This window comes from Tupaia chinensis, unplaced genomic scaffold, assembly GCF_000334495.1.
Source record: "Tupaia chinensis unplaced genomic scaffold, TupChi_1.0 Scaffold000061_1, whole genome shotgun sequence".
Lineage (NCBI taxonomy): Eukaryota > Metazoa > Chordata > Mammalia > Scandentia > Tupaiidae > Tupaia > Tupaia belangeri.
Genome location: NW_006159519.1, coordinates 1,077,522 through 1,104,724, shown reverse-complemented (window position 1 = coordinate 1,104,724; position 27,203 = coordinate 1,077,522). Strand labels below are relative to the sequence as shown.

The 27,203-nt window shown below is 39.4% G+C and overlaps 1 protein-coding gene across 4 annotated transcripts in view; it reads left to right on the top strand.

Moving 5' to 3' along the window:
• HOOK3 (hook microtubule tethering protein 3) overlaps positions 1 to 18,939 on the top strand; it is a 102,081-nt gene extending 83,142 nt beyond the window's left edge. For 2 of the 4 annotated variants that reach the window (XM_014592754.2, XM_006141641.3), the window contains 6 exons: positions 190 to 224; positions 5,776 to 5,858; positions 8,961 to 9,061; positions 10,071 to 10,175; positions 10,345 to 10,416; positions 14,490 to 15,798. In XM_014592754.2, the coding sequence (XP_014448240.1) occupies positions 190 to 224; positions 5,776 to 5,858; positions 8,961 to 9,061; positions 10,071 to 10,175; positions 10,345 to 10,416; positions 14,490 to 14,630 (537 nt within the window). In that variant the 3' untranslated portion in view covers positions 14,631 to 15,798. Of the gene's footprint in view, positions 1 to 189; positions 225 to 5,775; positions 5,859 to 8,960; positions 9,062 to 10,070; positions 10,176 to 10,344; positions 10,417 to 14,489; positions 15,799 to 16,060 lie in introns of those variants that run through there. The other 2 variants (XM_014592758.2, XM_014592749.2) reach the window with 2 other exon arrangements.
• Positions 18,940 to 27,203: the final 8,264 nt, after the last annotated feature.

The window sequence follows — 27,203 nt, the reverse complement described above, 5'->3', positions numbered from 1 at the left end:
CCCTTTATTAAAGCGAATAAACTGGGATACATGTATGTCTTGAACTCGGCCCAAAGAAATTTTTGTGATCTCACTCAAAATTAATTATTACTATATTCCTAATTTTTAAAAAGTAAGTAATACATAGTTGTGTAAAGTAAGAATACATAAATGTAAAGTAAGAAACTAATGTTTATTTTCCATTTTCAGTCAGTTCTCCTAAAAAAGAAGCTTGAAGAACATCTGTAAGTATAAAAGCTCTTGAGGCTCATTCTTGTATTGTGGAACTTACTCTGTGGGTGCGTTAGGTGAGCTGATTTAGGAGCGTCTGGGCAGCGACACTGAAGGCCCTTAAAAATACAGAAAATTCTAATACACATTAATGATGTCCAAGGGTCGTCTCCATCCAAAGTCCCCAAGCCAAAACAATGACTGCTTTAGAACTGTTTTTTTAGATTATAGTTTAGTGTTTTATATCTTCACAGTAGTGTTTATCACCAGTTAGGAATTGGAGACGCTCAAAATCATGGGTCCGAAACCTTTTCTGACGACGCAAGATGGCAGTTACTTTAGGCTTTGCGAGTTGTGGTCTCTATCACAACCAGCCAGCTCTTTAGCTGAAATTTGAAAGTAGCCAGAGACAACATGTAAGCTTGTGACTGGGACTGTGTTCAGTAAAACTGGACGTGAGGACAGGCAGCATGTAAGCTTGTGGCTGGGACTGTGTCCAGTAAAACTGGACGTGAGGACAGGCAGCATGTAAGCTTGTGGCTGGGACTGTGTCCAGTAAAACTGGACGTGAGGACAGGCAGCAGGCCGGCTTTGGCCCACAGGCTGTAGTTTGCCAGCTCTAAAGTCCAGTTAGCGGGATCTTCCTTGTTAAGTAAAAATAATAAATAAATAAATGTTTTTTTATCATAGAGCACATGTGCTCTACAGAAAGAGACAGAGAGAGAGAGAGAGAATGAGAAATCATCCCCCATGGGGTATGACCACACTGCAATTCCTTCTCCTCCAGTCTCCTCTCAGGATTTTGGGGACGCGCATACATGCGCCCAGTTTGATTTTCAAGCCGCTGGGTCTGGGGCTCGAACTGCATCGGCCATGTGGGAATCCGGTGTTTTAACCATCATGCTATCTGCTGGCCCCTTAGGTAAATTTTTTGAAGTATAACACTTGACAGTGGCCAATTTTCAAATATTTCCTTGAATTATAAAGATATCTGAGCAGGGCTTTTTAATTCAAAAAATAGAATAATTAACAGTTGTTTTATGAATGAATAATGAGCAAATTCACATTTGTTTTCTCATGAAGCAAAAATCTCATCTTTGTGTTTAGCTGAGGTCGACAACGTTAGGGTTGAATGTAGGATGGCCGTGAATTGGAGCCTGTTGGGGAGTTACAGTGTGACTCTGTGTTAAACCAGAGAGCCTCGGTTCCAGAGATCTGCTTGACCTGTTCTACAGCGACTGAAAAGAAATGTTGTCTGGCTTCATGCTATCCAATTTTTCTTTCTTTCTCCTTCTCTAATATACTATTAGCAACTGAGGTCTGGAAAGTCTAATAGTGGGAAGTTACTTTCTTCTTTTTTTTTTTAACTTAAATTGTGCTTCCCTTTTTTCGAGGGGAGGGGGTTGATTTTTGCTTTTTGCGATAGGGCACATGCGCTCACTGGAGAGACGGTGAGTGGGAAAGTGAGAAATCATCTCCCACCCAGGAGGGTCGATGGCCACACTGCAATCCTTTCTCCTCCTGGGATTTTGGGAGTGCATGCACACATACCTGGAGTGATTTTCAAGCTGCGAGGTCCAAGACTTGACCACGTTGGACCATGTGGAAGTCCAGGGCCTTAATTACCATACACGACCTGCTGGTCCCGGGCATGTGCTTAATGTGCAAGGAGCATAGAACATGTTATTTCCCTGCCTTTGTGAAGTTATGGAGAAAGTGAATTTAGTAGTGAATTCTGCTCTTTTTTAAATTTCCCATTCCTTTAAAATAGGGTACCTGGAGCCAGCAAGTGTTGTGGTTAATGTGCTGGATTCCCACATGGCCAACAGTGGTTTCAGTTCTGGACCTTGCTTTCTCACTTTCCTTCTCTCTCTCTGTCTCTCTCTGGTAAAATTTAAAAATAACATTAAAAAAATTATTTTTTAAAAATTACAATAAATAGAAAATAGTTTTTAAAAATAATAAAATAGGTTACCTGTTGTATTGTAAAAACTACTCTCTATTATTCTGTATTCAGCCACTTATAAGGTAAAAGTCTTTTTTAAAGAATTATTTTATTTAACTTTATTTATTTGTATTTATTTTAATTTGACCAGAGAGGGACTGAGTGAGAGAGAGAGAGACAAAAGTAGGAAAGCAAGCTACCAGATCCGAGACTCGAACCATGGTCAGCTGTGGCCCTTAACCACCACGCCACTTGCTGGCCCCCTTACATGGTAAAAATCTTTATCAGGAAGGATTTATTAGTGAAGGTGGAGCCTATATCTGTGACTGCCCTACCAAATCGCCACATACTGGCTTCTAGGAACAGTGGTTTATTCTTTTGCTGTTCTGGAGGCTACTGGGCATTGGCAGGTTTGTTTTCCTTGAGGGAGAATCTGTTCCATGTGCTACTTGCCTCTGGAGGCCACCAGCACTCCTGGGTGTTCCTTAGGTGGGAAACGTGTTGCTCCAGTCCCTCTCTATCTTCATCTGGCGTTCTTTCTTCTGAATGTCTGTGCACCATGGGGCCTTCTTCACAGGACCAGTCATTGGGTTTAGGGCCCAATGTGAACCAGTATGCCATCATCTTAACTAATTATATCTATAAAGAACCAGTTTCATAATGTCACATTTATAGATACTCAAGATTAGAACTTCAGCTTAATTTTTTTGGAGACACAGTTTAACTCACCATAGGGCTGGCAGTCATCTCAAAAGATGATCAATCTCATACATATGTAGAACTGCAAAGCAACCATTCTATACATACCAAATTCACGAGGTTTTACAAAGTCAGACATGGTACACATGGCTAAAGATGCTGAGCGGTGGTCGTGCTGACCTGCTGCTGGTAGGTGTGTACACTCATTTCTCTGCTTAGTGAGCTTGAACATGCACATGTTCTCCCATCAGTCCCACTACACATGGACATACCTCAGACTGCTAGAGATTTTGTCCTTATGTCCCAGGTGACATGTAGAAGAGAACTTAAAAGAACATTTGTATTGTCATCACAGAAAATTAGGAGTACTACAAACTTCACCAATTGAAAAATGATAGAACGGCACATATTTAAATAGCAGGACAGCATGCGGTGTTAAAGATGTGTAAACTAGAGCTAACGTATGAATGCAGATGAATCTCAAGGACATAATTTTTACTACAAGATTCAAGTCAGAATGATACAGTACCTAATGGTTAATGTATAAAGTAAAAAATGGACGGAGCTAAGCAGTAGTTAATAACACAAAGATAATAAAACCATTATGAAAATTATGGAAATGATTAAAATCTTGGATTTTGGTGGCCTCTGGGAAGGGCTAGAAAGAGACACATGCAGCTTCTCACATTTTGAGTTGATCTGTTTCCTAGCCTGGTGGCAATTCGCTGGGCTTTTCATTTTTTTTTAAAGAGAGATTTTTACTATAGAGCGTGTGTGCTCACCAGAGACAGAGAGAGAAAGAGAGAGGAAGCAAGAAATCACCCTCCAGGGGATAGCCATGCTGCAGTCCCTTCTCCATTTTCCTCTAGGGATCTTGGGCATGCATACACATAGGCCTGGCGTGAGTTTCAAGTCCAGTAGTTGAACCAGTACTCCAGGTCCAGTATTTGAACCACAGTTGCCATGTGGGAGTCCAGCACCTTAACCACTACACCACCTGCTGGCCCCTCACTGGGCTATTTATTTATTTATTTATTTACTTATTTTAGAGGTTTTTTTTTTTTTGCTATAGTGCATGTGCATTTGCCAGAGAGACAGAAAGCAAGAAATCACCCTCTAGGGGGTGGCCACACCACAATCCCTTCTCCTTAATTCTCTTGGGATTTTGGGCGGGCGTGCATGCACATGAGCCCGATGTGAGTTTTTTAAGCCACCAGGTTCGGGACTCAGACCGCAGTCAACTACATGGGGAAGTCCAGCAACGTAACCATTATGCCACGTGCTAGTCCTGGGCTTTGTATTCTTCAAATGGTGTCTGCTGGTATTGTTTATGTTCTTTGTGTGTCACATGTCATACCTCAAAAAGGAATTTGTTGAAAAAGATTTATTAGCGTATTATATAAAAAACAGATTAGACAGAGCTATAACAGTGGGGTTTTTTTAATTAGTGTTTTCCTATGTCTTATAAATCTTGCAGCCTTTTTTCTTACTCATATTGGGTATTATCACATTAAATAGTATAAATGAAAAACTATATATTATATAAATATCAGGAAAATGATCTTTAAAATTTTTTTATATTGGAATATACTTATATAAAGCACATATATCCTATATTCGTAAATGTACCTGCATACATAGGTAACTCAAATTAATACCTAGGACATTCCTCATATCCCCAAACTAACCACAATGCCAATCTCTGTAATCTTTTAGTCGTTTTTTTTTTTGCTTGTTTTGGGGAGGTTATTTGTTTTGTTTTGTTTTGTTTTTGTTTTTGTTTTTTTGCTGTAGGGTGCTTACACAAGAGTACAAGTGCACTCCCCATAGGGCACCTAGTCCCACTACAGTCCCTTTTCCTCCAGTTCTCCATACCATCAGAATCCTGGACATACCTGTATGTGCACTTGATCTGTTGCTCCCTGGGCCAGGATTTGAACCCCAGTTAGCCATGTGGAAGCCCGATGACTTCTATGCACAGCGCTTAACTACTGTGCTTCAGAGCCAGCCCTCATTGCCTTGATTCTTCTGGACTTCACATAAGTGGAATCAAACAATATTACCTTTTTGACTTTATTCAACATCATTGGGTTCAGTTCTATCCAGGCGATTGCACGTATCACTACTTAGTCTTTCATCGCTAGAGGGTGCATGCACTTGCCAGAGAGAGATAGGAGTGGGGGCAGAAGCGAGAAAGCACCCCCTACCCAATGAGGCATGGTCACGCTGCAGTCTCTGTTAACCACTAGACAGTGGGACAAGCCCTAGTTCAGTTTTTGAATTACTGTGTTTTTATTGTTTTTATCATTTGATGTTTTATTGATGTTCTGTGTTAATTCTTAGTTGTAGAATTTCATCATTTTGGAAATGAGAATTTCACATTGTTAAACCTCTACATATTTTTATATTTAATTTTTAAAAATTTTCCTGATTCCTAGAAAAAATAAAGTTTTGTGCCCTTTTATGCATGTTTATGTAAAAGACCTAAGTACTGTTTCAAAGGAAAAAAAGAAATTTTTGTCTTCTTGCTATATGGCACACACGCTCGCCAGAGAGACAGAAAGCAAGAAATCACCCCTCTAGGGGGTATGGCCACACCACAATCCATTCTCCTCCAGTCACCTCTCAGGATTTTGGGCATATACACACATATACCGGCATGAGTTTTAAGCCACTGGGTCCAGGACTTGAACCATGGTCAGCTACATGGGAATCCAGCAACATATCCGTTATGCCATCTGCTGGTCCCTGTTCAATTCCTGCTAGTTTAGTCTTTTGTTGTTGTTGTTGTTGCATAGCACTCAAGTGCAATACAAGTATTTCCAAGTATAAAGAACTCACATCTTTAATTTGAAGTGAAAGAAATACAAAAATAGTAGTGGGTGGCACAGTTGAGCATTTCATGATATCTTTTGTTACAGAGAGAAGCTGCATGAAGCCAATAATGAATTACAGAAGAAGAGAGCCATTATTGAAGATCTTGAGCCAAGATTTAACAACAGCTGTAAGCTTTCCCAAATTAGCATAGCTTTAAATTGGGTTGGCCATACAATATCCTAGTGTTAATGAATTTATATAATTTCTTTTTCTTTACTAAGTAGGCACTTGTCAGCCACAGTAGCACAGTAGTCACATAACATTCCTCACTTCTGAAGCCACCTGGGAAGGTCCCGGTTCACGTTCTGAGGTCCCCAGTACACACTTGATGCACATGTGTCACGATCCTTGCTGGCTGAGGCTGGGGGTGGGTCACGACGTGAAGACCTGTTGGGGGTACCTCCCTCTGTGTCCATCTCTGTCTCTCTCTGTCATGGAAGAAATAAATGTATGAAAGGAAAATAAATGGCTTAGCCTTGTGGAATAGGAGGTAGCAGACTGAACTCTAGTGCCAGAATCCACTTGACAAAGCCGAAGTTCAGACCCCAGAATTGGCCTGGGGTCAGTTCAGTGCCCACAGGGCATGTGGGTATAGGATCCCGATAAGCTGGAGAGGAAGGTTGATGAGACTTCTCCTGCCTGTATGCATGCACACGTACTCGCTATCACAAATAACGTAAATCATCTTAAAGAAATGGCCACCATTATATATTCTAGCAGTTGAAGTATTTACCTTATATACAGAAGGAGTACCTAATTGTCTTTATAATAGATCTTAAATTTCTAGTCATAGGTATGAATTTTTCTTTAACTGTGGATTCTTTTTTTTTTTTTTTCTATTTTTTAGAGAGATATTTTTGTTACAGGGAGAGTATATTTGCTAGAGAGATGAAGACAGAATGCAAGAAATCAACCTTCCCTGGGGGGATGGCCATGCCACAGTCCCTTCTCCTTCATTCTCCTCTTAAGATTTTGGGCACGCACGCACACACATACGTGGCATGAGTTTAAGCCGCCAGGTCCGGGACTCAAACCACAGTCAACTGCGTGGGAGTCCAGCAGTGCAACCATTACGCCATCTGTCAGTCCCTGAATTCTAATGAATATCGCATGAAGTGATATATTTTCACAGTATGTCACCTTCTCAAATTTAAACTCTGTATGAAACAATTACTCTTTATTCCTCCCTCCCCTTCCTCCTCATAATCAGTATTCTACTTACTGTCTTTGTCAGTTTGACCATTGTAGGTTATTCATATAAGAAGAGTCTAATATTTGTCCGTTTATGTCTGGCCTCTGTCATTTAGCATAATGTCTTAGTTTTTACTTAGCATAATGCATTCATGTTATTGCATATTTCAAAAGTGAGGTTGAATAATATGTACGTATATGTTGGGACTGGCTGATGGCATAGTGGTTAAGGTGGCTGGATCCCACATGGCCAACTATACAGTTTGAGTGCCAGACCTGGCAGTTTAAAAGACATACTAGGCATGTGTGCTCACAATCCTAAAAGTAGGGGAAAATAGAGAAAGGATCATGTCATGATCATCCCCCATGGGACATGCTTTCTCACTTCCCCTTCGTTTCTCTCTCTGGGGAGTGCATGCACTCTCTGGCGAATTAAAAATAAATAAATAAATAATATGGGCCAGCAGGTGGTGTAATGGTTACACTGCTGGACTCCCACACAGTTGACCGGTGGTGGCCAACGCACCTGCTTCCCGCATGGCTGACTTCACAGTTCGAGTCCCAGACCTGGTGGCTTGGAAAACACACCAGGGATGTGTGTATATGCATGCCCAAAATCCTGAGAGGAGACTAGAGAAGGGACTGTGGTATGGCCATCCCCCTCAGGAGTGATTTCTCACTTTCCCTCTATCTCTCTTTTTTCTTTCTGTCGCTCTTTGGCACATGCCCTATAGCAAAACTAAAAAAGAAAAAGAAAAATCTATATGTGGGGCCAGCGGATAGTGTACAGGTTAAGGTGGCTGTATCCCACATGGCCAATTAAACCCTGAGTCCCGGATCTTGCAGTTTGGGAATCACGCTACACTAGGTATGCATACGTGCATGCATGCATGCCCAAAAGTGGAAGAGAGAGAATTACAGTGTGGATATCCCCCCTGGGGGCAATTTCTCACTTTCTCTCTCTCTCCGGTGGGTGCATGTACCCTATAGCCAAAAAAAGTGTATGTGTATGCCACGTTTTGTTCACCCATTCATCTACCCATATGTATTTTTTAATTGCCAGAGGGCATGTTCGCTCACCAGATAGCTAGAAAATACCCTGTAATGGGGCATGGTGGTTGCTATGACCCTTTTTCATCCATTTCTCCATCCTGTCGGAATGGAGAACTGTTGGCACACACACATGCATGTCCAGCATACTTTTCTAGCTGCCAGAGGTAGAATTAGCATTGCGGTTGGTCCTGTGGCATCTGTCTCCTGATGAGCAGTGCTTAACCCCTGAGCTGTGGGGCCAGCACCATCAGTGGGTATTTGGGGATTTATGTTAATTCCATGCTGGAGTTTTATTTATAACAAAAGGTTTTTGTTAAATTTTTTTTTCTTTAAGATATTTTCTTGCCATATGGCTCATGTGCTCGCGAGAGAGAGAGAGAGAGAGAGAGAGAGAGAGAAAGTGAGAAATCATCCCCAGGGAGAATGGTCATGCCACAGTCCTTTATCCCTTCATTCTTCTCTTGGGATTTTGGTTACATAGGCACACACACGCAGCGTGATTTCAAGCTGCCAGGTCTAGGAATAAAACCGTGGTCAGCCATGTGGGATTCCAGCAGCATAACCATCACGCCTCCTGGTGACCCCAAGAATTGCTTTTTAAGAAAATAAATTGTGTGTAGGAATATGCCAATCTCTCAAAGCTGTTAAGTTTATTATTGATTTATCATTTGAAAAAAAAATTTTAGAGCAATTTTTGCTCTACAGCACATGTGCTCGCCAGAGAGAGAGTGACAGTAAGACAGGAAGCGAGAAATGAGAAATCGCCCCCCAGGGGAAAGGCCCATCACAATCCTTTCTCTTCCATTCTTCTCTCAGAGTCTAGCACCTGCGCCCAGTGTGAGTTTGAAGCTGCCCAGTTCGGGACTCAAACTGTAATCAGCCTTGTGGGAGTCCAGAAATGTAACCATTATGTCATCTGCTGGTTCCAGTTAAATTATTTTGAATGTTACAATCTAAAAATATTTCTTAACTGTCTCATTTTCAGCCTTAAAAATTGAAGAATTACAAGAAGCTTTAAGAAAGAAGGAAGAGGAAATGAAGCAAATGGAAGAACGATATAAAAAATACTTAGAGAAAGCCAAAAGTGTAAGTATGAATTTGTGTGCATCTCACTCCACTTTTTAATTGTGTTATAGAAGTCTCAAAATATTGGTTCATTGGAAAAGTCATGAGGCTTTTTTTAATGCAAAAATGTGTCATGACTTTTCTGACTACCTAAGAAGAAAACTTCAAAAAGTTCACCAAAAAAAAATGGAATTAAAGTACAAGTTTATTTTGCTGCAAAAAAATATTTGCGAATACCAGACAGTAGTGCAGTAAAACTTGACTCTGCAAACTGACCCGCCTGGGAGGTCCTGGTTCACATACAGAGGCCTCCCTGAGTCCACTGGGCATACACCTGCCCTTGGTCTGGGGCTGGCTGAATCTCGGGGGGGATTGTGAGGGAGTGTGCTTTCTCTCTGTTTCTCTCTCTTTGTTTCTCTTACTCTCAGAATACATAAATAGTAAACTTTTAAAAAGTTTTGGAATTCAGCCACAGTTTTTCCCAGTCCACATTGTCCCTGGACTTATCGAAGTCCCCTTACATAGTGCACACAGAGTGCCGTGACCTTTGATAGTGGACTGTTATCATGAGGAGATAAAAGAAATTTCTTCTGGAAAGAAAAAGAGCATTGGCAAGAAGTAGTAATCAAAAATAGATCTCCCCACTGATTATTTACTAATTGGAAGAGGAAAACGTCTGTATGTAGGAAGTAAGTGACAATGACCACCTTCACCACAGCATTAAAGAGCATTGTTGGGAGCTGGCAGGTGGCAAGGGGGTTGAGGCGCTGGGCTCCCACCTGGCTGATCACAGTTTGAGTCCTAGACCTGGTGTCTTACTTTCTCACTCTCCCTTTGTCTCTCTATCTCTCTCAACCTCTCTCTCTCTCTCTTTCTGGTGAGCACATGCTCCCTATAGCAAATTAAATAATAATAATAAATAAAATCAAATAAATAATTATTTAAAAAATAGTAATTGTTTTCTTCTTGATAGATGATATATTCTTTAAGCTTGAGATCTTTTAAGTTTTTCTTTTATTATGTTTTACAGGTTATTCGTACTTTAGATCCTAAACAAAATCAAGGAGCAGCACCAGAAATACAAGCTCTTAAAAACCAACTCCAGGAACGGGACCGACTGTTCCACTCATTAGAGGTAGTGTTCTAAGCCATGCAATGCAGTATTTGTTTTTGATTCTTATTTTCTGGGAGCTTTGCTGTAGTATACAGTTGAGTCCATGGATTTAGAGAGTTAATCCTGTAAGTATTTTTATTTATATTGGACTATTTTAATTTTTACATGTTTATGTGTGCTTATTTTTTAGAAAGAATATGAGAAAACAAAGAGTCAAAGAGAGATGGAAGAGAAATACATTGTTAGTGCCTGGTACAATATGGTAAGAAGATAGCTCTTAAGAATGTTCTTTAAAGTTTGATGACTATGTAATATATTTTTATTCCCTTTTCATAGAAGTAATTTTATCAAATAAATCTTAATTACTGACCTAACACACACTAACATAACCTTAATTCTTAGGGCTGAATTCTTAGAGCTTTAATCTTAGGGCTGAAAAGCAAATAGGAAAAACATCATAAGCAGGGTAAGAGTGTTTTGAAAATAACATTATCCCTGGAAGTCAGAAAAATGAATTCAGTTCAATTTTTGTCTCTTAGAGCAATTTATTGCAAGGGAGGAAGATAATGGTATCTAAACACAGGCAGATACAGCAGCTTTGTCGTGTGGGATTATTTTGGTGCCTTTGCAGGACGGCATTGACACTGGAGATAGATTCACTGTCTCACTGTTTGGAGAACATTCACAGAGTCAGCCCCTGAACTACTACTGGTTTTGAGACTGAAAATTTCAACACAAAAAAACTTGAAATGCATTGCAGGGAGAAATGTCAACGACTCTCAAGAAGTTCATGGGAAATATATATTATGAAATAAATATGTATGGTTTTCAGTTTTCTTGTGTTTCAAAATAAAGTCAAGGAGCCAGCAGGTGGTGTGGTGGTTAAACCGCTGGAATCCCACATGGCCAACCTCGGTTCAAGTCCTGGACCCAGCAACTTGAAAATCACACCAGGCACATGTACATGCATGCCCAAAATCTTAGAGGGAGAATGGAGGAGAAGGGATTTGTCATGGCCATCCCCACTGGGAGGTGATTTCTCACTTTCTCTCTGTCTTTCTTTAGTGAGTGCATGCGCCCTATGGCAGAAAAAAAAAAACCCTGAAAAATAAAAGTCATACTTTAATTCCATTTGTCCACAAAGCTTTTGAAGTACCTTGTAAAAGCTCATTAATATCTACATATGAATAATTGTAAAGAAAGCTGTACTTTATTCAATATATTTTCCCCAGACTTCCTGTCTCCCTTTTCTTATTTGTTATTTTCTCCATAGGACAACTTCTTACCAATTTGCTGAGACAGGAAGTTGGACCAGGTTCTTTTTTTTTTTTTTTTTTTTTTTGGTGAGACAGTGAAACTATCCTCAGTGTCAATACTATAGGGTGCATGCACTCACTGGTGAGAGACAGAAAGAGGGAAAGTGAGAAGTCACTCACCGGGTGAGAGGGGATGGCCATGTATAGTCCTTCTCTTCCATTCTCTTCTTGGGATTTTGAGCATGTACGCACATGTGCCCAGCGTCATTTTCAAGCTGCTAGGCCCAGGACTTGAACTGCAGTTGGCAATGTGGGAATCCAGTGCCTTAAACGCCATTCCACCTGCTGGCCCCATCTACTTGATCTTTTTTTTTTTTTTTTTTTGAGAGTTAATTTATTCATTTAATTCCATTTGTCATTATTGTTTTGACCAGAGAGAGACAGAGATAGAGAAAAGGAAAGTGAGAATGCAAGCCGCCAGATCCAGGACTCAAACTACAGTGATTGATTCTACCACTTACATTTAGTGTCCCTGGCCTCCTAATAGTATGATTTGATCTTTGTCCAAAATTTATAAATTTCATGACATTTTATGTCTAGATCTGTGCTTGCCTTGGTCAAAACTGTGTATTTAAGATTTTATCACAATTAAAAATCACAAATGAAGGGCTGGCCCTGTAGCCTACTGGTTAAGGGAATCAGATCCCATGTGGCCAGCCTCAGTTCAAGCCCTGGCCCTCATAGCTTGGAAAACATTCTGGGTGTGTGAGTGTGTGTGTGTGTGTGTGTGCGTGCATGTGCACATGCGTGTGTGTGTGCGCTTATGCCCCAAATTCTGACACAGAAGTGAAGAAGGGATTGGGATGTGACTGTGCTCCATTGAGAGGTGCTTTTTTCCTAGTTCTCTTTCTCTCTCTGGTGAGTGCACGCACTCTCTGGTAATAAAAAACAAATTACAGAAGATGAAATCATATTGGATTTTGGATACTGCTATGGTTAACAAAACTTTCTTGAAAATTAACATAAAAATAATGGAAATAACACATATTTAAGGAGGTTCTCTGACTTCAGCTCTTCTGCTCTTTGTCCTCTTTGAAGTTAGTTCAGGGATCTTGAAGCTCCGCATTTCAACCCTCATTAGTTTTAAATTCTTGAATAACTTTTATGATTTTACATATTATGTTTCTTTTGGAACTAGATTTATTCAGTGACATGGTACTAAAGAGAAGTTTAATTGTTAACTCAGAGAGTGAAAGAAAGCTCCAAATAGATTCACAGTAGTTATATTCAGATAAGATAACCAACCAGTAATAGCATTAGGCTTATATTCAGAAAGTTCTGCATCTCAGACAACTGAAATGGAGATAAAGATGATGAGTACTGGGAAGAAGTATTAAGTCGCTCAGAGGAGAACTCTGTGATGGATACAAGGTCTTAAGGGTCTATGAAGAATTTTAATACATTGTTTGAAATGTGAGAGTGAAAAATTAGACTATTTAATGGGGGGGGGGGCACCAAATTAGTACATTGAAGATGACCAGTAGGTATTTGTCATTTACTAGTGATAGGAAGACTTATTTTCTGGCCTCTCGTCTTCAGTGTATTATCATTTCATTTCAGGAGAGAGCTCTCTTGTGTTTTTTTTCCCACGTATCTTGGCATGTCCACCTGACTCCCCTTTTACCCCTGATTTCTTATTTCTTCCTTTGCCGGGACCTGCTCGGCCAAACACGTTTTTCTGAGGGGGGAAGGCTGTGGATTAGAAATAAATGTAACAACGAACACACAAAGACACACAAGTATAGAAAAGTGAGGGGCAGGTGGGCCCGACTTCTCTGATGGAGAAAGCCATGACCAGGAACTGGCCTCAGGTTTATTCTTTTAAAGAGCAGAAAATGGGGGAAGAGGAAATAGGAAGGCAAAGCCAGTTGCTTTTGGATGAAATCATATGAAGATGTGAAAAAGACTGGCTACTGGCACCTTGTAATTCCTCTGATCTTTTTGGGATGAAATCTGATAAACTTCCTTTAGCCTGATAATGCCTTAAATTATTGATCTTATTGTATCAATGACAACAGGAAGATAACCATAACTGCTGCAGATAGTGTTTCTGTATCCAAATGCTCCCATTGCCTTTGCTAATGAAGCTCATTGGAAGGCGTTTCTGCATTCGTCTAAGGTCACCATGTTTTCTCAGATGGGCCTCTCTCCACATTCCTTCTTGCCAGCTTCTACTTCTTCTCATCAGCCTACACTGGTGAGAGCAGGCAGCAGCTCTCAGTTCTCCACGTTTCCCGGGCCTACGCTCTTCACGGGCCTGGTACATGGACACCGAAACTGCTCTGACCCTGACCTGCTCAGGAAATTTCTGCCTTTTTCAGTAAAGTTGTGCTGTCACTGTCATTGTCGTTCTTCATGTTCAGGGAGTGCTCTGGAGGTTTACTCCCTCTAGGTAAGGTGCTCTGGGCCCAGAAGAGGTCCTCTTCTTTCTTCTGAGCCATTAGGTGTTTCTTCTGTTTTCAAGAAAGACACCCTGCTCTGGGCTGGGCCCTCTGTTGTGGCCTATCAGGAGCTTTTCTTAATTGGTTTGAAAGTACAAGTGTGCCTTCAAGTGAAGAAAAACAGCATGGTGGTATGTATAATACCCAGTGTGTCTTCCCACCGTAAGAAATAACAAGTGGATTTAAGTTTTTCCATTCTAAATAAGTCCTGTGATTTCCACAACCTGGGTGAATCAGCTATCAATCAACTGTACTCTTTGGAAAAATCACTTTCTACATTTAATTTCAAAGGGAAGTATGATTGAGTATGGGTTGTGTATTCCAAAAATCTATCTTCATTATCTATTTTTGGGTTATTGTAAATTCATAAAATTAAACCTTAATTTTTCCAAAGGAAAATTCATACTTAATTGTTAAAACTAAAATGCCTGTGTATGATGAGTTTAATCTCTGAGTAGAATTAATATTCCTAATTGTGCTTTATGATGCAGTGTAACAAATTCTGCATGGTGAAATTTTCTTCTGTGAGTGTGCATTTCACTAGTTTTTATTGATTACTTTTCTTCTTTATGTTACAGGGAATGACTCTGCATAAGAAGGCGGCTGAAGATAGACTGGCTAGCACAGGGTCAGGGCAGTCCTTTCTGGCCAGGCAGAGACAAGCAACCAGCACGAGGAGGTCTTACCCAGGCCACGTGCAACCAGCCACAGCAAGGTAGAGCAGTCTTGCCACCAGAAATAAAAAGCAACCTGCATTCAAAGCAAACTCTGTTATGTATAACAGCATTTCAGGAAATTCAGCCAGCTTGTTTTTGTTTCTCTTCCATGTTAATAGTGTTTCTCGTTTGAGGACTTTTTCTCTTTCCTATATCTTGTTTTACTGTCTTTGTCCTTTATTTTGTAGTCCTTTCAGTTCCTTTTAATGTGCCAAAAATTTGTAAATGTCCAATTTAAAGTGTTGTATAATAGTGTAATACTTTCCTTTGTATGAAAATGTCCTCAACTCCAATGGTGTAGGCTTTGTAATGAATTAGATTTTCTGCCAATTGATATACAATTTATATTCTTTATTGTGCCTATGTGTCACCATGCTTTCTAAGAATGTCTTTGTTTAAAGGGAATTAATCTTTTTATGACGTATGAATCTATGTTTTCAATTGTTTTCCAAATGCACTTCAGATAACTTGCATATTTACCATACAAAATGGTTGGCAAGTGCACTTTTTGCAAAGACGTAAATACATTGGCAGAGGTGCTAATCAGATCTTACCTAAGGCACCTGGTAGAATTATTTAGATGGAAAAAAATATGAGTTTTCACATTGTTTTATAGGAAACTAAATTTGTCCGAAGATTCAAAGACTATTTTTGAAACACAAATACATAAAATTTCATTATTTCCTCCTGTCTTGCTTACTGGCAGAAGTGAATGCATTGGTGAGATGATTTGGGGGATCTTATAGAAAGAAAGAAGAAAAAAACAAGGCAGTGCATTAATATTTTTTCTTATTTTGGAGTATTTTAGTAACTGAGGGTCAGAATCTAGCAACGTGATTGACGTTTATGCTTTCCATTGTTCTCCACATCTCTAAGATTTATTTTTCATATACTTGCAAGTAATAGGTAGCCTTATCTTTTGGGCAATTTGTTGACCTGTGCCTCATTTCTTTTACTTACTCCTCAGTATAAACCCTTCCATTTCTCAGTAATTCATATAGCATCTTAAAAAGTCTTTAAGATCCTGTATCTTCATATTGCATACTTCTTATATGTGAATTCTTTGCTTTTTTTTTCTTAAATCTAGTAGTCCAGGAATTTGTTACTGAATAGATTTTCTTAGATACGTGGTTCCTCAAAGTGCTTACATTCGTTAACAAATTGTGAACCAGGTTTATTTACTTGGCGATGGCCGTCAGGTAATCACTGTAAAGCACTTTGTCTATATAAGGTGCTATATAAGTACGAAATGTCATTCATTTGAAAATGAAACACTTCCTGTCTAACCTTCTACAATATATTAACTAGGTTAAGTATTTGGTCCCAAATTACATCTAAGTTTCCTTCTAGGCTTTTGTTTTGCACCATCACCCATTTTTTAAAAGCAAAAAATTTCTGAAATTAGGTCAGTTTTTTTTTTCCTTTGTTTTTAGATGGGTCACCGCATAGGAGGAGGAGATTTCATGTACTTGCTACTTGGAAGTTCGAGTTTTACTTAGTTCTGTATATTAAACACAAATAAGCAACTATACATTCTGAGAATTTTCAGAAACTATATTCAAGTGATTGTAAATCCTTCTTTTTTTCATAAGTGAATCTAAAAATTGTAGTGTTTTTATTTGTCCTCAGAAACCGTAGCTATAGAAGGTATGAGAATATACACAAGCTGACTCCGTACAGTTTGCTAATCTTTAACATTCGTACAGAAGTCTGAGCATAATGTGAAACTTCTGCCTGATCACACACAAGCAGCAAGAATGACTAAGAAAGGAGAGAGCCACTGAGTAGATTGCATGGCGGGGTTTCAGGAGGCCGAGCAGACCTAGTCAGCGCATGAAGTTGTGACAGTGATCAGAAACTACTCATGATGGTTCTTACCCCCACTCTTATATCATAAATAGCGTGAGGATTCAGCTGTTTCTAAAACAAATTAGAATGTGAACATTAATCTTTATAAAATTAAAGCTACTAGAAAATTATACCTGTAGAATAAGATAGGTAAAAACAAAAGTCTGTGAACTACTCATTAAATGAATTGTATCGTGTGAGATGAGGGTGTTAGGTTTGGCTCTCTGTTTACTGCCCTCATTCTGGTCTCCAACCCAGCCACCTGCCCAACATTTCCTCTCTGAATGGCCTGGGAAGGTGCCAGGGTCCTAGAGGGAAGTTTTAGCTCTGATTTTCTTCAGCACCTGTACTATGCTGTGATTTTGGTGATTGTATTTATAACGTTATTCACCTATATCTTTAAAGTTCAGTATATTACTTCTATTACATAGAAGAAATTGTATTTCTAAACATTTTATAGAATTTAAAAACAAAACAGGCTTTTAAAAGAAGTAACATCTGAATATACTTTAGGTATCGGAAAGCCAAGAGTAAAACTTCACTGTGACAGTGGTGGCCCAGCTTTGGGTGGGACTGAGGATATTTCTGTTTATCCAAGAACAACTTCTCAGGAGGTTGGCGATGATGTATGGCCTCTCTGGGAGTTGAGTGACATTTGGAGCTTTATCTGGATGTGAGGGAAGCTGTGCTCTGTTCTCACCAACTCCTCGCACACAGCAGCCTCAGGGTGCTGCTGGCTCGGACACTGGCCCACCCGGTGTCTGCAGCGGAGCCAGGGCCGCGGTGCTGCCTCAGGAGCAGTGAGCTGTCACACAGCGTCTAGGCCTTACAGCCACAAAGCTGGACTTCAGTTTCTCTTCTTACTAGGGTAAGAAAATACAAAGTAAGTGAAAAAAGTGAAGACTATTAAAACATAGCATTTATGTCCCACAAGTGTGTAGTTAAGTTGATAACCAGAAATGAATCCAGGAAGCGTACTAGCTAATCACATCTGAAAAGCGCATAAGCAATACAGTTGTACATATTTTAAAACACTTTTAAAAACTGATGATATATTTTTACTATTTGTCTAATTACTTAATAATGACCACGAAGGTGTGGGGTCTAGTGGCTGAAGCGCAGATTGACTGTGACTGACTGTACAGATTGGGTCCTGCAGGCTCATGTGCAGGCCCAGAATCCCGAAAGGAGGGAGAAATGGAGACGGGATTGTGGTGTGACCGTTCTCCATGGGGGGTGCTTTCTCACTTTTCTTCTCTTTTTTTCTCTCTCTCTTTGCCCAGCAAGCACACATATCCTCTCGTCAGATTAAAATAATAATTTAATAACCAAGAAAAACAAGTCCCTAAATAAAGGCCCCATATTCTGAAACTTAGCAAGAGTGAATTATTTCTAGTAGATATCCTTAACCTGGTAAAATCGACTTCAAGGGATGATTAGATTACAATAGGGACAAAGTGGTCTTACAGGGTCATCAGAAAAGTCATGACACATTTCTGCATAGGAAAACATGTCATGACTTTTCCGACAACCCAATACTTTGTGGAAATTTTGTGTGTACACTAAAAGCCTTAGTTGTACAAAACTGAGGTAAATGTTATCCAGACAGAAACATGATCCTACATATTTTATCATTTCTCACGAAGGAATGAAAACCCATGCCGTGCCAACAGCTTGATAGTGAGTGTTAAGTGAAAGATGAGTCAGGGTGCAGAAAAAGGACAGATTTCATTTATGAGCGGCTGTACTCACATTTTCTTTTCCATGGCAGTTTGGTTTATTCTCGTTTGCTAAGTAATAATATAAAATATTTTCGAGTGTCTCTTATTCCTACACAAGCATTGTCTGTTGTTTTAGTGAGAATACCATGTTAAAAGCTTGAAAATCTTTATCCCAATATAATAATTAGCATGAAAGAAAATTTTGAAATTATTGTAACTCTCTTTGTTTAATTTTGAACTGTCCAGTTTCAGCTCCCGGACTGTTACAATTACCCTCAGTTGGAACATGTGAGATTTAGCTTAAGAAGCATCCACAGCCTACAGGTAGTGGGAACATAGCTAGTTACAGCCATGTGGATGAGCATATCTTTGATGCTAAAGCAAGAGGAAAGCGCTTTTCATCTTCCCTTTTTGCTAAGGGAAAAATAACGTTAAGACAAAATGCTTTTGCTGTCTTTTCATTAAACTTTGCAAAAATATTTTTATCCTTATATTATGAAAAGATTCTTTGCCTAGAAATGGCCACTGAACTGAGAGAGCATTGTACCCCTTAGCAGCAAAGACTATGTGATACCCTAAAGTAGATAAAAGAATGTTCTGAACAGAATAAGATGGGATCTCAGAATCTTTAAAATTATTGGGACCAGCAGTTAGCGTAATGGCTGTGTTGCTGGACTCCCATGTAGTCAACCACAGTTCGAGCCCCAGACTGGGTGACTTAAACTCATGCCAGGTGCATGTGCATGCGTGTCCAAGATCCCAAGAGAATGGAGGAGAAGGGATTGCGGCATGGCCATCCCCCCAGGGGATGATTTCTCACTTTGTGTCTGTCTGTCTGGCAAGCGCACGTGCCCTGTTGTAGAAACCTCTCCAAAAAAAAATTGTTTTATCATGTTTTTCATTTTCCCCTTTTATAAGTTGAGAGAGTTTTCCATTCAACAAAAATAACCTCTTTTTCTATAGTCCTACATCGAAATGGCAGCTTAATTTTGGTAGTGGTCCAACCTGGTTCCATTACATGTAGAAAGAGGCTTCAGAGCTTATTCGTTATAACTCCAGGGATTTGAACATTTTATACCATAAAAGTTTTATATAAGAAAGACTGTTATCAATGTATCTCATCTAACTTTTCACTTTCTATAAAAAATATTTAAATAATATTTGGCATATATTCCTTTTTGTAAATTTTGAGATTTTTTTTTGTCCTGTTATGGTACAAAAATGTTCCATAATCTTGTAATATATACTGTTTAGTTTTCTGAAGCCTAAAAAAAAAACCACAAAATAATTTGCTGCTAACACTGCTAATTTCTACCCCTTGCCATCCCCCCAGTTATGGAAGTATTATTTAGTTTCTTTTTATAAAGTGAAGGGCAGCGTGTGTGTGACAGCATCTCTAAGTCACTGATGATGTTTCTTGAAAAGTATGTGCTGATTATTTTTAAATCACCTTTTATCAATCCACATGTATTATCTTTATGACTACAAAAACCTAAGAGTGTGTATTTAATGTTGTTTTAAAACATGAATATCCTTAGATTCTTCACATTGCACTGAAATGACAGAGAAGAGATATTGGTTTATTTAAGGAACAAAAGGCTTGAGCCTAATGATGGCAAAGATGTGAGTTTTGGCAGTTGTGGGGGGTGGACGTCTATAAATGTTTCCTGAGATTCATGTATGTATAGTTACCCACACACACGTACATAATCTCAGAAATTATTTGATGTTCATCTTTAGGGTTTTTTTTTTTCCCAATACTTTTCCTTAAGATAAGGTTTGTATGGCATGTATAAGTGAGATTAGAAATCTAAGAAAGTCACAGGTGGTAATGAAGGAAAACCCATTCCCAGAGACTAGAATGGATTATTGGAATAAAAATGGCCTACTAATAAAATATCCAAACAAATTAAAGTACTAATGCAATGGAAATATACAGTCGTAACAAATGCTCCTGAAGTAACATTTTACCTTAAATCCTCTCTTTACTATACAGTCATTCAATAAAAGAGTAGACAAAAATCTAACTCATTTTCTAATTGTCCTTCTCTTCAGAGGGTATTAACTAGGTATAAAACATGATTGTATATGTTCACTAATGGAGGGGGAAACATTTATTTTCATTGTAAAACTGTTAACCATTACTACATCTAAGGCAGTAATTTTAGCCAGTAAGGATACAGTGATTTGATGAGAAAAAATTTGTGGTGGCTAAGAATTGTAGCCAGCTGCCTATCAGTTATCTAGGTCTGCTGCTTTATCTAGTTACAAATCCTGGGCTGAGTTGTCCTTCTTAGTTATGCATCATAACCCCCCACACAGTTTCATTTCAAATGAAGGAAGAAGTAGAGAATCTTTAAGAGTATTTTCAGTGAGCCTTTATGAACCTGATACATTCCCACAAGGTTTAGAATTAGATGTTTAGGATCTGGAGGCAAAATTGTCAGAAATATCTACAGCCTCAAAATTTTAGACCCAAGGGGCTATCAAATCCTGAATTCTATCTACTTAGAACTTAAAGGAAGAATTAAATATCATGAGAAGACAACCTCAAAGTGAGAAAAGGAAACCTACCCAAGCATGCTGGGGCTTTAATGTGTATGGGAGACTTGTATGCAGGGGTTATCATTTAAAAGAGCTCAACACTGAAGAGGGAAAATAATTAGGTCAGCAGTTATGTTGTAAAATTAAGAAGAAGGACTTATGCTTGATATACTTGTCAACTTATGAACAGTTGTTACTGTATGTACATTCTATAGTGTGCTTATTTTATATACATCACTATTAGAGATGAGTGTCAATATTATTTACTATTAGTTCTAATCATTTAGGTATTATTTATATTTTACTGCCAGATTTACAGCACTTTACTAATATTAGACAACTATTTTCCCTTTTCCCCTCTACCTTTCTGTGGCATTTTTAAAAATTAATACCTTAGCATCAGGAATCTGAAGTTCTGTATCTAGAAATCTATTTTAAACTGAGCTAGGATTATATGTCACATTGGGAAAGCTCTTTTATAATGTATTACCCATGAAGCCAAATCCTGTCAAAGGCAAACACATTTGAAACTTTGTTTTCTGGAATTTTGTTAATAAAAACTAAACCATCTTCTGGCTAACCGATGGCCTTACCTTTGGTTTGTCTGTCTCCTAAAAAACATATCTGTGAACTGTCCCTAACTGGAATAGTTTTTTATCACTGTACACACCCATAGACAGGAAAAAATTCCAGGAGCTGTCAAGTCAGAGAATCTGAAAAATGAGAGGGGAAGGTGGTGGCCAAAGGTGGGTAGACACTAAAGACAACAAAATGCTACAAAAATATTCTTAACTGTACTGCAACAGATAGGCTTTGTACTCTTGGCAGTTTTCTTAGATTCATACATAGCAAAGTTTTCAGCTTGTTCTTGTAACTTGACTTCATTTCAGCCTTTGATTCATAGTCCAAGAATACTAAAACACTTGCTATTACATTAAATGGGCGTGTCATTACTGCCAAATAGGGAGATGTGCTCATAAGAACATTCTCTGAGTTTTGTTTTTATCTCAGAGACATGTTTTTATAGCATAAAAGGTTTCTATAGTTTTTTTTTTTTTTTCCATTATCCCCACTCTACTGATATGCCTTGTCTGAGCTGGTCACCCAGAAGAGCATGGCATAGAGATATCTAGACTTTGCTTGTCTTTTCCTTCAAAAATAGAATATTAGCAAACACACACACAGACACACGAGGACAAATATGATGTTTTGAATATCTTCTACTAATTAGTTGTCGAGGATAAATCTCTAAGTGTAAAAGTAAGGATAAAATAAAGGTGGTCAATTTACTTATGACAACTCTTAGATTTTACCACTTTAACTTAAAAATGTTTTTCATACAAAAATTAATAATATCCCTTAAAAGGCCATGGAAAAATCAAAACCCCATTCAGGTTAAGGCAGTTTTCAGTGTATTTTCAAAAATCAGATTTTCAGCACTTAATTTTTCAAATGATATAATTAAGTCATTTCATAAATCTTAATGTCTTCAAGTGTTTTCTTACATATCCTTTAAGAATTGATGTTGCCAGGGCCAGCAAATGGCATGGTGGTTAAGGCGCTGGCCTCCAGCATGGCTGACTGCTGTTCATGTCCCAGACCTGGTGGCTTGAAAATCATGTTTGCTGCATGTATATGAATGCCCAAAATCCCAGGAGAGTGGAGAAGGGATTGCAGTGTGGCATGCCTCCTGGGGTGATTTCTCATTTTCTCCTGCTCTGCCTCCCTCTGTCAGTGAGCATACACACCCAATGTTAAAACCTAAAAAAAAAGAAAAAGAAAAAAATTGATGATACATATTAAACAGAATGATATAGAAGCTTAATATATTTTCAAATAAAAATTGATGAACTTTAACATAGCTCTTTTTAATCTAATGAAACTTGCCAACAGTTTTTGTTTCTTTTTTTTTTTAACATTTCTTACTAAAGTCGCATTTGACTTTCCTTTCAGAGGTTTATGAAAGTCCAAATAATTTGTCTTCATAACTTCCTGCTCTGATTAACTTGGATTATGAATCAAATTAAGTTTTATATATGAAGCAGACATTTACTGTTATAGTGAGTTAGCTCATGAAACATTTTTAATGCTTATTACTTGGCCAGTTTCTAAAGGCTTCCCATAACTAAAAGAATCTATACTGACATATCGTTGAACTTCCTAGTGAGAATAAGAGACTAACCCTAATTTTCTGAGTCAGCTTGGTGCTTAGTTAAAACTGTTCTGCTAGGGACTCTTGATGCTTTCCTCTTCCTTCTTAATTTTTGTAATCAAACAACAAACTTGATCCAATAGTGTCCAAGTCCAGGCAAGTTACGATACATTTTTTATCGTAGTTCAAGTGCAGATAGGCAAATGGTGTGATCTGGATTTGTTTTATTTTTTTTGTGTGTGTGACCTAATTTAATATGCGTTCCACAGAGTCTCAGATTAGTGAAGGGAAATTTTCAATATGCTTGAAATACGAAATAGCGTTTTAGCATAAATACAAGAACTGACTGTTTGCAAATGTCAGTCAATGATTTGGGGGCCTTTCATTTTTTTAACAGTATTTTTTTTAATAAGCGTAGCTATTTATAACTCAGATGCATGAAGATATCATCACTGTCACTAAATTTGCTTTTTATAGGGTCTGTATAATTCAGAACGCTTTGTATTCAGAAAGTGACTTACCTTGTTTTGCAGTTTTCGTGTTTCGACAGTTGCCCACCGTTTATAACACCCAGATTTTAGATGATATAATGAATGGTAAAATTCAGACATATCTAATAATTTGCCTTATTTCGATTAATTAATTCTCTCAAAAAATGTGGGGATAGAAAAAGCCTTTTTTTTCCCCTATAGTATTTTTTAAACTTTTCAGATGAGCTGGAAAACACATTAGTACATTGGAGTTGGAGTTGTATTGGTTACAACCCCAGCTCTAAAGCCTTACACTCATGTCTTAAGTATTTTTGATGTTCTGTGAATTGTTAGTTTCATATTTGACATTGTAGTTATCCGCCTTGCATTGTAGCCTTTGCAAAAAGGATGTTGCTGTGTACATTCTTATTTCTGGTTTACTATTGCATTTCCAACTTCACAATTTTACTCTGTCATTATAATTCAAAAACGACGTCCACATAGGACTGTCCTCACGTCGCAGAGTACAACGCCGGTTTAGCAGCACTGTACATAATGGCACCTCCGCGTCCTCCGCCTGTCCCTGCGTTACCGACCAGGCGCTGTATATTGAGGTGGCTAGATTTTTTTTTCCCACTGTTTTCTTGAGGTGAATGACTTGTTAGAGAGCCTCAGTAAGAAATTTTAACTAAATCACAAAAAAACATTAAGCCGAGAAACCACCAGAATATTGGTTTTTAGGTTACCATTTTAATTTTACAACTGCCAACGTGTTATGGTATTAACTATATGTACGTGTTTATATGTATGCATATAATATATGTATATGTATATGAAGAATAAAGTTAAGATTTGGTCAAACTATATTTTCCCATTCAGTACAAAAATGTTTTCAAGGCTGCAAAAAGTGTACAGTTGTTAAACAAGTTGTAAATAAAGACTTGTATAAAACAACAGCTTAGTTTAGTTTTTTTTTTTTCTTCCTTTTAAACTGTGACACATTTAATATTTGTCTGGTTGTATTCTTCCACCTGCCTTTGGCATTTGCCATGGTGTCCTACCAATTTAAAGATTATGTTGGGCCATCCTGTGGAGTGGTGGTTAAGGCGGCTGGATCTCACATGACTGATGTCCAGTCCTGGACCTGGTGGCTTGAAAACACATCATGCGGGTGCCAAAAATCCTGACAGGAGGGAGAAATGGAGGAGAAAGGATTGTAGTGTGAGCATCCCCCATGAGGGATGCTTTCTCACTGCCCGTCCCCTCTTTGTCTCTCCAGTGAGTGTACATACCCTCTAGCAAAATTTTTTAAATGAAAAAAATTTAAAAAGTCACTGATACGTATTGCAAATTAAGGTTTTTTCCCTCTACTTTTGATAGAATTTGTGTTAAGATTAGCTCTTAATGTGTATTAGTTGATTGGCCGAAGTTCTTGGGAATAAAAATTCAACATGGCTTTTTCTCTCTTAGTTATCATGATGAATTTTAACCACGGCCACCACAGCATTATTTGTAGCAGTTTAATTTTACAGTGTAAAGCATTATCGCTGAGGCAGCCCACTTAGGCAATAAATGACCCCTTTTCCTGCCTTCGTAGACCCTTAAAATCCACCCCGTTCCCCACCTCTACCCTACCTACATAGTGAGATTGGGCTTCTTCAGTATCAGCCGAAGTGGCAGTGTCATCATGGAAATTGCTGCATTAAGATAATCAGCTGGGGGGACCAGCAGTTGATATAATGGCTGTGTTGCTGGCCTCCCATGTAGTCGACCGCGGTTCAAGTCCCAGACCCAGTGGCTTAAACTTATGCCAGGCACGTGTGCATTTATGCCCAAGATCCCGAGAGGAGAAGAAGAGAAGGGATTGTGGCGTGGCCATCCCCCTGGGGGGGTGACTTCCTGCTTTGTCTCTCTGTCTCTCTCTCTTTCTAGCGAGCATACATGCTCTATAGCAAAAGTCTCTCAAAAAAAAATCAGCTCGGGAGTTTCAAAGTGAAGTTAGCAGCAAGGTTTTTAAAAAGAAGACAACTAATTTTCACTTGGCTAGAAAAGACTCATTGTAGTGCGGAGTTAATTGACATTTTAATGTTAGATACATAAGGGCCGCCCAGTGGCTTGGTGATTAAGAGAGCTGGATTCCACATGACCAGCCATGCAGTGTGAGTCTCAGCCCAGTGGCTTGGGAAGCATTCTGGGCACGTGCACACACATGCCACAGATCCCAACAGGATTCGGAAGTGGAGAAGGGATGGCGGCTTGACCCACATAGCTCCCCTTAGGGCAGGGATTTAGTATAATGAAAGTTTACAAAGCTCAGTGAGGCTCTGCTTCCTCTAAGTCTCTCCCGGCTTCAGCCAACTTAGGCTGGTGGGAGCTCATGGCTCCTCTGCGAGATCATACTCCCTGCAAAAACAACCCTGGGCACCTTGTGTTAGATGGGATTTGCTCAACAGAGCAACTCAGCTTGTGCTAGAAGTCACTGCTTACACCTGGAAGCCAGAGGAATTTCTCTCGGATTTGCTTCCCAGTGCATTGTGGATCTGGGCTCCAGATATGCCTATGTAGTGGGGGAAAAGGAACATTTATAAATACATGGTGGGGGGACAGAAGGTGGCGTTGTGGTCAGGGCACTTTACTCCCACATGGCCGACTATGGTTTGAGTCCCATACCTGGTGGCTTGAAACTCACACGGAGCACATGTGGGTGCATCTCAAAATATTCCATTATTTTTTAAAGAATTATTTAATTTTACTTATTCATTTATTTTAATTTGACCAGAGACAGATACACAGAGAGAAGGAAAGTGAGAAAGCAAGCGGCCAGGTCCAGGACTTGAACCATGGTCAGCCCTGTGGGAATGTCCAGCACCTTAACTACCACACCACCTGCTGGCCCACATGCCCAAAATCTTTTTTCTTTCTTTGGAGGTTTTTTTTTGCTATAGGCCACTTGCACTCACCAGAAAGACAGAGACAGAGAGACACAAAGCAAGAAACACCCCCCAGCGGGGATGGCCACGCCGCAATCCCTTCTCTATTCTCCTCTCAGGATCTTGAGCTGCTCTGTTTGCACCCAGCACCCACCTAGTGACATGGAAATTCTGGAACTGTCGGGTTCTTAAAACCATGGACCAGAACCTCCTACAGGGGACACAGTAAGCACTTGCTTTCCCACCAATCTTCAGAGACTATTAGACACAATATGAAATGTGTGTGGTGAAAATAAGACCAGAAAGATGAAAATCAGAGAAGGGAAACTGGACAGAGTGGGAGAAAGTCTGCATCGCAGAAGAGGAGCGAAGCTAACAGCTATAAACATGACTCGACCATTCCCTGTCCTATAATGTATGCAGTCATTACTTGTATAACACGAACTTTTATCTCGAGAGGCAAAAATCCTTAATTACTGAAATTCTGCTTTATACTCTCTTAGCACCGGGAGAAAAAAAATGTGCAAGAGCACAAAGACCCTTAAAAAGTCAAACGTAGTCTTGAGATGGGAGGAGAGGGTTGGGTGTAGAGCTACCCTCAGCCACTACTTCTAAGAATCCGTCCACACCCGCCCTGCTGCGGCCGCTAACAGCACTAAGTTCTGAAGCGCTACCTACAAACTTTAAGATGAAAATGAAACGACTGCAACAATACCAGCCAGCAATCGGCCCCGCCTCTCTATGGCAGGAAGCGAAGAGACCGGAAGCGGGCGAGGGGGCGGGGCTGGCACCGGAAGTGGGTGCGTGGGCGGGGCTGCTAGAGGAAGCGGGCCTCGGGGGCGGGGCCGGGGGTGGGGTCTCCGCTGCGGACGAGGCGAGATGGGGGCCGGCCGAGGGGGGCGGGGGGGCGC